Genomic DNA, 10,264 nt, shown 5'->3' with positions numbered 1-10,264 from the left:
TCTCCTTACCTCATTGAAATCCACCCTCCTGAAATCCAGGGCTGCTGTCTTGCTGCAGGCCTTTGCCACCTTGCGCTGGATGGTGGATTCCAGCAGGTGATGATCACTGTCTCCCAGGTGGCCGAGCACCTGCAGTCCCCTCACCAGGTCATCACTTGTGGCCAGGAGCAGGTCCAACAAGGCATTTCCCCTGGTGGGACTGTGCACCTCTTGGGTTAGATGGAGGTCCTGTAACACGGCTAGGAACCTATGTGAGCGGTCAGACCTGGCTGACTGCTCTTCCCAGCAGATGTCCGGATAGTTTAGGTCACCCATGATGACCACGTCCTTTGACTTAACTGCTTCCGCGAGCTGACCTGAGAATTCCCGGTCTAGCTCCTCTCCCTGGTTGGGTGGTCTGTAGTAGACCCCCACCGTTAAGTCCCTTTCCCCTCGATCCCCTTGTATTCTGACAGTTATGTGGCTGCAGCTCCAGTCAGGTTCCTCTGGGGGTAGGTTAGTTATGAACTTGCTTGCCACCTCGTGGAACTGACTGTAATGGCACCTGTGGTAGACTGCTACCGCCACAGACCTGGTTGTGTGTCTGTGCTAGTCGCTGGCATACCTCTACTATAAAGTACTTACTTTGGTGTGAGCATGTTTAAGTTGGACATCAGGAGGCGCTACTTCACGGTGAGGGCGGCTAGGGTCTAGAGCCAGCTTCCATGTGAGGTGGTGCAGGCTCCCACCCTGGGGGTTTTTAAGAGGAGGTTGGATGACCACCTTATTGGGGTCATTTGACCCCAGTGCTCTTCCTGCCGTGGCAGGGGGTCGGACTAGATGATCTGCTCAGGTCCCTTCCGACCCTTGAAACTATGAAACTATGTCCTGTATCCAGACCTTTGGCATGCCATTTGCTGTTGCTGTAGAGAGGGGAGGAATGCCAACCTGGATGGAGCACTGGTTTCTTTCTAGAGTCACTCCCTCTGACACCTCCAGCTATGACCCATGCACATGGAGCAATGGTTAGCACTATCCAAGGTGGGAGCATGCTGTTGCTTGCTGCCCCTCTCAGCGCTTCAACATTTTTCCACAGGAACCCAGAACAGATGCATTCCTGGATCACACGCATCAATGTGGTGGCAGCCATGTTCTCAGCACCCCCATTTCCAGCAGCCATTGGGTCCCAGAAGAAGTTCAGCCGGCCACTGCTGCCCAGCTCCTGCACCAGGCTCTCCCAGGTAGAACTTCAGGCATTTGTTTCACCGTGTTTGGTGGCAGGGGAGGGAGCCCAAGGCTTGTGGTTGGCAGTGCCAGATGTTACAAGATACTGATGGGCTTGTACTAATGCTGCAGTGACCTGAGACACCTTGGAGGGGAGCCAGCAGCACAGCAGTGGTGAAACTCAGCACTACTGAATGCAGAGGAGGAAGTGCCTAAACAAGAGGCCTTACAGTCCTGAATGCCACCGGGGGCTGGAAAGCTAACACACTGCCCCAGGGAGGGGGCTCTAAAGTAGGACAGAGACAAATTCAGACAGAACATGAGTACTGAGCTATGGAGTATGGCTGCCAGGATGCCCTGGGTAGCACTGGTCACACTCCTTGTGGCCCTTTGAACAGGGAGTCTGTTCAGGGGCTGGTTTGCCATAGGAAGGGGCTCTGTAGGATCCTGTGCAGAGTGGAGAAGTGGGAATGTGAGGGTGCTTTTCCCTGTGTCATACGAGCCAAGGGATGGTCGTGGTGGTAAATAGGGGAACTTGCAGACAGACTGAAGGGCATGAAATCGCTCATCTTCAGTGCAGGAACTGATCCACTGGGAGTCAGAGGTAACTTCCCCTGGGGCAGGTTACACCATATGGGTTCTGGCATCAGATGCCACAGGCAGGATCCCACGCCTTGGCCCCGAGCCTGTGGCAAGCACAAGGGGTGTAGCTGGGTTGCAGGGTTAAAGGGCCCAGCAGCAGCTCCAGGCACTGAGTGGGAGAGGCAGCAGAGTGGTGGAAAGATAGACCCTTGCCTTGGGAGTGGCTGAGGCACTGCCCTGGAAAGCATAGGTGTGTGCTGAGCTAGCACTGGGCATAGCTAGCTGACTTGGGTGAGCATGGGAGGGTAGCACTAATGGAGCACTGCCCTTCCCCAGGAGGAGCAGGTAAAGAACCATGAGGCCAAGTTCAAGGCAATGTCTGCAGAGCTGGTGGAACATCGCTCCTCACTGCCCGAGAAGAAGGTAAAGGGCAAGGAGTACGAGGAGCTGAAGCAGCGGGAGGAATACTTGGACTTTGAGGTGAGCCCTGTCCGTCCAGCCCCTGCCTGCACTGCTACTGCTACTGCTACTGCTCTGGGCCTCTCCCTGAGCTGCCCTCTGCACCCAGTGCTGGGGAGTTACCAGCCACTAGGACATAAGAGTAGGAAACATGGGAAATAGCTCCATAACCAGGGTGATTACCCCACACTGTTGGAGAAATGCCCTCAGAGCCCCTGCGGGAGCTCTACCACACCAAGTTTGGCTGCAGCACCCTTGGCATGCAGTGACTGCTCCTTTCCATAACACCTGTCTAGTGCATGAGCTCTGCAGGGGAGAGCTGGGGGCGTTCCTCCTTCTCCCAGTGCAATAGCCTAATTGACAGCAGTGTGCTAAAGGTGGGGGAGGACCCCAGGCAGGGTCGTCTGGGCCTGTGACCTCCCAGTGGAATTGATCTGGTTCCTCCCAGCACTTAATAGGCCTCGCAACAGGGTGAGCCACTAAGCGAAATGAGCAGACACTTAGTACAGGGCTGAGCTACATTTTCCTTCCCAGCTGGTGCTGCCAGCCAGCACAGGTAGGAGCCCCCAGTGCCCTGGCTGTCAATCTCCTTCAAGAGGGCAGTGCTCAGCACCATAACTCAGGCCCTGCAGTACTACAGTCCCTGGCCAGGCTGCACCGAGCAGCCTCCAAGTTCTGCTTCAGGGGACTGGTAGGAGCAGTTTGCAGCCTGTGCAGCAGGCCTGAGCATGCCACTGCCTCTTCTGTCCAGCAAATTAGATGTCTCATTTTGTGTCCCTGCAGAAATCACGCTACAGCACCTATGCCATGCTGCTGCGTGCCAAGCTGAAAGCTGGCTCTGACGACCTGGCGGCCTTTGAGTCCACATTGTTTGACACGGCAGTGAGTGAGGACAACCTCAAGAAATCCCGCTCCAGCCCCTCGCTCAACGTGGAGCCAGCCAGCACGGGCCCCAAGGTGAAACGCAACATCTCAGAGCGTGGCGGCACCCGTCAGTCCACCAACCATCCGCAGAAATCGTAGGGGCAAGGGCAGCAAGCTGCACATTCCTGTTCCAGCCCTACATGCTGGGAGGCCGTGCCCACACCAGCCCAAACCTGCATGACTTCATCCTCGGCGGGCACAAGCCATGGGGGCTGATTGCGCTCACCCTGCCACCAGCACCAGTGGAAGGAGCCCCAACACATCAGCATGGAACCAGTTCCCTCCACTGAGGCTCATGGGAAACATCGACGCAGTGCAGTAGCAACAGGGAAACCATCTCCATACCTGCAGACTTCCTAGCAAGACCTCTACCCCCTTCTCCTCAACCTGGATGCAGGTTCCCTGAGAGCAGAGTGATGGGGCTAGATTATACGGTGGCTGCCCTACGCTAGGCGGGCCCCGTGAGCTGCCCACCAGACTCTAGGGCAGATGGGATTGTGGGTAGAGACCCCAATGGGGGCCAGTCAATGCATCAGTGCTGCAGCCCTGGTCATGCCAGCTGGAAGCTGCTTTTTTGTTTCCTGCCAGCTGGGCCAGCCAGGCCATCCACATCCTGGCCATGGCCCCTTGCTCCTCCACCCTGCCCATTTCTTACTGTTTTGAATGGTTTTTGTGATACAGTTTTGCACTTTTTAGTACCTGAATGAGCTGAACTACGTGAAGTTTTTTGGGGGTGATTTTGATGATTTTTTTGGGGAACTGTGAAGAAGAATTATTTCCTAGAAGCATTGCATTTTTTGGACAGTTTTTAATCAGGGCCCTGGGCTGAGGCCCCAGCCCTGCCCGCAGAAGCCCTGGTACTCATCTGTTTTCTATGTCACACACAAGAGGCAGCTCATTTGGTGCAGACTCCTCCCTGCTCCTGCACTAGATGCCCTCTTGCAGCCTCACATGAGCCTGTGGTCTGAGCAGCAGCCACATAGCAAGGGGAGCTTGCTTCCAGCCAAATGACAAAGCCATAACGAAGGGGCCTGGCTGCAGCCCATCAAGGGGCTGGCTTCATTCACCCTTTAGAGCACAGATGCAGGCAGCTTCAACTGCTGTCTGGAGCCTCAGCAGCAGTGGTTGAGAGGGCAGGTGCTGGGCTGGTGCACGCGAGGTACCTGGTCTTCTCCTGGTTAGTGGGGAGGGTGTGAATGGGGTTAATTCCCAGCTACTGGTTAGGCTGGAGCAACTAACAAGGAGGGGAAACACACAACAGCTGCAGGTGGTGTCTTCCCCCTCTGTACAGCTGTCTCCTTCCTTGATCTTTCCCTTTCTAAAAGGGCTCTGAGGCAGCAGTCAGGTCCTGGCAGCTGGATCCAGCCCCTGCCTCCTTGGGTCCTGGCACAAGCATTCAAAGGAATGTGTATTGTAACCTGGGGCAGGAGTTGCACATACCTGATACCAGGCTTGGCCTGGCTCCTCTCTCTTCTCCCAAGGTAACAGGACTACTGCATGGGCTGAAGCCAAGGCTCCCCTCTCCACCCAGTGCTGTCCTGGCACTTAGTGCAAGGGGTCTACTTGCAGCACAGCAACATCAAGCACTTGTGGCTGGGCAGCGGGCCCATCCTGAAAAGGTAGTAGGCTTGGAGCAGAAGGGGCCAGCATGCCCATAGGGCCCTCCCTGAATGGCAGCAGTTCATGCAGGCAGCCTTCCATGCAGCTGCCACCCCTTCCCACCCCCCTTGCAGGAGGGCTGGGTTGGGAGGGAAGGGGGAGAGTGGTGTGCTGCTCTTGGCCATGGGGACCTGGCTGGCTCCAGCACTGACTCTGTGAATGTGTCAAACTTTTTATTCTGCACTCTTTTGAGTCTACTGCAAAAAAAAAAAAAAAAAATCCATCCTTGAGCAAATGGCTCCGGGTGAAACCTTTGTACAGCTTCTTCCATCAGGTACTGAAGTAAAACCTGCTCTCGAGATCTTGCCATGGGTGTGATTCTTCCACTGTCCTCTGCTCCCAGAGGGGTGGATACACAGGCTGGGGCAGCAGCTGGTCTTAGGGGTTGCGACGGGCAGCACTTTGAACTGAACAAAGCCTCAGTCACCCTGGCAGCAGGCCAGAGCAATCTGGTGTGGATTACCCAGTATGCTGTAGGCAGAGTCCAGGTGGGAGAAGAAGAGCACCAGGAGAATGGAGAGTTTTCAGCCTGCAAGGCCAGATCATGGGAGTCGGGGCCTGTAACCATCCCTGCTGCAGACCCTGTGCAGTAGGCAGCTCTGGGGCCCTCTGCTTAGGGAGGATGCTGGAGACACCAAGTGCAGAAGCAGTAGGAATAGTGGCCCTTTATTCACCTGGAAGCAAACTAGGGACCATTAAATAAGAGCAGAGCGGCGGCTGGTCTGTGGGCTCCAATCAAGTCCAAAGCAAGGCAGCTGGGGCCCAGTATGGGCAGCTAGCCCTAGGCCCAAAGGCACTTGTATTTGACCCACCGCAGGTGCAAGAGCCTCCAGCGGCTCCTCCCTCCCCAAATGTCATTCACAGCTGGACTCCCTAGCACAGAGGATGCGCCCAGTGGTTCAGTGCACCTGCTGCTGTTGGTTGTGGGCGAGTGGGCTTGGCAGCTCGGCAGAGGCTGGCGGGCACAGTTTAGGGGTTAGGGCTGACGATTGCTCCTCCTCCACCGACTGGCTCCCATAGGCACTGTCCTCCTTGAGCTCTGCACAGCAGGAAGACACCATGATGAGCCCAGAGGCACAGGCGAGGCATCGGCTCATCCCCCTGCCCCCACAAGCTCAGCCCTGGCCCTTACCTGTGGTCTGCAGCTTGTTGTATGTCTCAGCCTTACGCAACATCCTCACACCCTCGCTGAGCCCCATGGAGTCCAGCGCTTCCAGTAAGCTGCTCAGACTGCCACCGGAGAGCTGAAGGGAGAGCAGCAATGAGAAGGGCTCGTGGGGGAGCAGTGAAAAGGCTGGGAAGGGCATCCTAGGGAGAGGACTGACCTCATAGCTGAGCAGGAGGCTCCTGCTGGGGGAGGCTGTGTCCTTGAAGGTCTCCACCAGGCTGCAGAGCCCCAGCCTCTTGGCCAGCTCAGTCCAGTCCGAGCCCCCACGATTCTGATTCAGTAGCAGCTCCAGTCCCTGCAGGATCTCACTGTCGAGGGACAGGATGTTCCCTGGGTAGGAGAAATGTGTCAGCAGGCCCTATCCCCTCCTCCTCAATGAGACCAAGGGAGATGGACTGGCCTGGGCATAGCATCTGTGGTGAGGCCCCAGGTGGGGCTGGACCCACTCACCTGGCCTGGACACCGCAGGCAGCTCTGACTCTGGGCCCTGCTGTGAGGCACGCAGCAATATCTCCCGCACCTAGAAGACAGGAGCACACTAGAGTTAAATAAGCAGTGACCACTGCATGCCCTGCCCCTGCCCAGGTAGCATGGCAAGACTAAGGCCTCCCCCCAAGCCAGGCCAAAGGCTACAGTCAAGAGCCTGGCCTGCAGAGGCAAGCCAGCAACAGGCAATGACACCTGCTCCAGAGCCACCCATACTGACCCCAGGGGCTGCAGCACAGACCACACATGCTCTCCTCCCCCACTAAGCACCTTGCCCCTGCCCCACTGCCACTGGGACTCAGGCCCCCATAGACCGGGCAAGGTAAAGGAGGCTGCATGTCTATTATGTAAAAAGAGTGGCTCCCAGACTGGAGGAGGAAGAGGCACTGCCTGCAGGGCAGGACCAGCCTGGCTGTTGGCAGGGAATAGGCTGCAGGCAGAGAACAAGCTGCTTCTCAGTTAGCTAGTCCTCAGCTGTGCCCTGGCTGGCTCTGGCTCCACCTGTAGCAGGCTTTCCTGGCAGGAGTGCACTGATGTCTTCCATCACCATGTCCTGGCACTGACCACAGCAGCTACATACATGTCTTGTTGCTGGTGTGTTCATGGGATGCTGCATTTGGAGCCACCCATACTGCCAGGGCACCCGTGACCCTCTACCAGGCACCAGTCTCTAATGCCTGCCTGTGAGGACAGTGCCACAGGCTATGCCACAGCAAGCACCCTGCCCCCTCCGGCCTCCTGCTCTGGGAACTTAGATTCCCACAGCTTTAACCCCTCGCCATCTGCACCTTCTGACTCCGGGTTAAGTCGAGCGGTGTGTGTCTCCGGCGCAGCTTTGCCCCACTGGCACCAGCCTCCTTGCTCCTCTTCCCAGCAGTAACACCAAGGTCCATGTCATCCATATCCTGCAGCATGGCAGTATCTGCCTCTCCCAGATCCATGTGTCCCTCCTGCTCCTCAGGGTCTGTGTCCACATCACTGCTTGCTTCAGAGGAGGAGGGACTGGGACTCACTGGCTCATCATTCTCACACAGAATGTCTGCCCCTGGGGAAGAGAGGAAGGGACATGGGAGTTAGAGCACTGGGAGCAGGACTGCAAGCAACTCCCACCCTTCCCCTGCCACCTCACAGCCCCAGGGCTGCACTCTCTTCCAGCTGGCAGAGAGCAGGAATCTGGTGCAGCAAGGACCATGTGGTGCCCCCATCCTGAGCAGCTACCCTTTGCCACTCTCCCTGTGGGACCAGACCTGGCTAAGTAGTGCAGCTGAGCTGAAGGCTAAACCACTGGCCTAACTCAGGGAGGGAGGCTACTGCCTGGCCCCAGGTCTCTGGCACCCCAGGCTCTAAGATCCACCCTATCTACACAGCAGACATGGCCTGCAGCCCCAGCCCAGAGCCCGACATCCCCCAGTGGGTCCTCTTTCCCACCTGCACACTCACCAGTCCCAAAAAGGACCAGATACCTCTTCCCATTGTTCAGGCTACAAGCAGGGAACCAGCCCCTTCCCTAAAAGGGCTCACTGGAGCCTGGCCAGCAGAGCTTGGGCTACACAATGCCTCAGGGGCTGCTGAATCATGAGCTCAGAAGAAAGCATTACCTGATTTGATGAGCATTTTGGTAAGGGTGGGAGAGCCCAGGCCTGCAGCCAGATGCAGAGGAGTGTTCCCAGCAAATGTCCGGGCATTGATATCTGCTCCCAGCTGCAGGCGAAACCACAACAGCCATTGAAGAAGGGAAGGAACCAGTGCCACAGGCCCACTGCCCCGACCTCCACCTCCATGCGGGACGCAACAGCAGGGACTGCCCCTGGCAACCCATCCCTCCGGGCAGGCAGTACACTCACTCCCACATCGCTCAGTGAGCTGCAGACCCATGTCAGTGCATCCAGTCTGAGGGCAGGGTTGAGGAAAGGATACCAAAAGGAACCCTGGGCAGCAGCCTGGCTGGAGCCTGTGCTTTCCTGTCATTCTCCTGTGCTTCAAGAGCCCTCCCTGCCCTATGGACAGGGAGGGACTGGGTGCCTTGATACCCCCAGGAGGGCTCCTAGCCCCATACCTTCTTCACCAGGTGGGCAGCCATGTTGAGGTTGTCCATCTCCACAGCCAGATGCAGAGGTGTCCGCCCACCCTGCCGCTCGGCAGCATTCACGTCAGCTCCTTTCCGGACCAGCAGCTCCAGGCAAGCCAAGCTCTTCACTTGCACAGCCACATGCACAGGGAGCAGCCCTGGAACATCCGAGGGCAGGTGTTGGTGCCAGCCACAGGACAGGAGCAGCTGCCCCTCCCCTCCTTGCCACATCCCACTCAGATGCTACCTCCCCATGCCTTACCAGAGCCCACCATGGGGCGCTAGGCTCCCTGGCCCTGTAAGGCCCTGGCCTCTGTTAGTGTGAACACACTTGCACACAGGTCTCTCCAAGGGCTACTCCCATGGGCCAAGGGGCTCAGGGACCAGAGCAGACAACTCTGTGAGGTGGGAACAATCAGCAGGGACCTTTCCAAGTCATTCCCATTGTGGCCAGACTGGACCAGATCCAAGCCCATGGCCTACTGGATCCAGTCAAGCTCCAGGACTTCCTCAGAGTCAGTCAGTCACATGGGGGGAAGCTCTCTCCTGGGTGTCCCAGTGCCCTTCATTCAGCACATTTGGTCCCCCCTGCAAACTCTGACCCTCTCCTCACCATGGTAATTGGGTGTACTGAGCAAAGAGAGGGCAGCAGCACCCAGATGTGCCAGCAGCATCTTAAGCACCTCCTCATCACCCGCCTGGAGTGCCAGGTGCAGCAGCGAGTTGCCATAGCGATCCAGCAGAGTGGGGTCTGCATGAGCCTGCAGCAGTAACTGCACCACCTGTGGCTGCTTGGTGATCACGGCCAGATGCAGGGGAGTCTGTGGGGAGACCAGAGACAGCCCAGTTCACAAGGGGCAAAGAGCTGCAATCACTTCACCCCATCCCCTCCCCCACTGGAAGTGTAACTTCCTGCCGTCCAGATCCGGTAGCCACTAGAGGGCACAGCACACCCAGTTCCTGGGCTCAGCAGCCTCTCAGCAGGTAGCAAAATACCCCAGGGTCTCTGGTGTTTCAAAGGCCCTGGTGCACCAGGCTGTCTCACTTGGATGTGCAGGTGTCTGAACCCAGACACATGCACATCCAGAGAGCAGAGCATGGGCTACACCCAGGAACAGAGGTGCAAGACGAGAAAGGCTCCAACAGAGATGGCAAGGCACGAGCAGGGGGAGTCTGTCACGGGGCAGCCCAGGGTTTCCGCACCTGCTGCAAGTGGTTGGCCACATTGATGATCTGTTGGTTGGGGATACCACTGATGACCTCCACCAGCTGCTTAATCACAGCCGTCTGCTCGTGGATAATGGCGAGGTGCAAAGGCCTGTGGGAAGAGAACCTCAGCTCCTGCTCCACAGCGCTGCATGCTCCAAGCCCCATCCCAGTTTCATGCTCCTGGCCATCCCCGTTCCCACCCAGCCAGCTCAGCACTTCCCAGCTTCTTTCCACTTATCCTACAAGGTCCAGCCTGTCCCTGCCAGTGTTCAGCTGCAGAGGGCTCCTGTGCCCACCCAGCCCAGCCCTGCCTCTATCCAAGCTTGAAGAAAAACTCCTGGCACACAAGCCTTGACTTCATGGGCCACAGAGGCCTTGGAGCATTGAGAAGCATTTGTGGGGGCAGGCCCAAACCCTGCAGGCAGGCATTCGCATACTGGCACAAGGAGCTGAGGCTGGACCTGGGCACACCCACTGATCCCTTCGGAGGAACCTCTGGGGTGCAG

General features: G+C 57.3%; 2 protein-coding genes across 6 annotated transcripts in view; one reads left to right on the top strand and one right to left on the bottom strand.

The window, feature by feature from the left end:
- The window catches only part of PSD (pleckstrin and Sec7 domain containing), a 140,194-nt gene extending 135,070 nt beyond the window's left edge, over positions 1-5,124 (top strand). For all 5 annotated transcript variants that reach the window (XM_019502501.1, XM_019502502.1, XM_019502500.1 and 2 more), the window contains 3 exons: positions 1,076-1,220; positions 2,122-2,265; positions 3,028-5,124. In XM_019502501.1, coding sequence (XP_019358046.1) covers positions 1,076-1,220; positions 2,122-2,265; positions 3,028-3,267 — 529 coding nt within the window. In that variant the 3' untranslated portion in view covers positions 3,268-5,124. The remainder of the gene's footprint in view (positions 1-1,075; positions 1,221-2,121; positions 2,266-3,027) is intronic.
- Positions 4,984-10,264, bottom strand: part of NFKB2 (nuclear factor kappa B subunit 2) — a 16,305-nt gene continuing 11,024 nt past the window's right edge. Inside the window, exons 13-21 of the mRNA XM_019502504.1 lie at positions 9,753-9,867; positions 9,163-9,370; positions 8,538-8,707; positions 8,080-8,182; positions 7,270-7,526; positions 6,446-6,515; positions 6,153-6,325; positions 5,960-6,071; positions 4,984-5,866 (exon numbers count right to left, since the gene is read on the bottom strand). Of these exons, the coding sequence (XP_019358049.1) occupies positions 5,727-5,866; positions 5,960-6,071; positions 6,153-6,325; positions 6,446-6,515; positions 7,270-7,526; positions 8,080-8,182; positions 8,538-8,707; positions 9,163-9,370; positions 9,753-9,867 (1,348 nt within the window). The 3' untranslated portion in view covers positions 4,984-5,726. The remainder of the gene's footprint in view (positions 5,867-5,959; positions 6,072-6,152; positions 6,326-6,445; positions 6,516-7,269; positions 7,527-8,079; positions 8,183-8,537; positions 8,708-9,162; positions 9,371-9,752; positions 9,868-10,264) is intronic.

This window comes from Gavialis gangeticus, unplaced genomic scaffold (genome assembly GCF_001723915.1).
Source record: "Gavialis gangeticus isolate Ggan-Ray unplaced genomic scaffold, GavGan_comp1, whole genome shotgun sequence".
Taxonomy (NCBI): domain Eukaryota; kingdom Metazoa; phylum Chordata; order Crocodylia; family Gavialidae; genus Gavialis; species Gavialis gangeticus.
The sequence above is the reverse complement of the archived record's forward strand: the minus strand, read 5'-3'. Positions and strand labels throughout refer to the sequence as shown.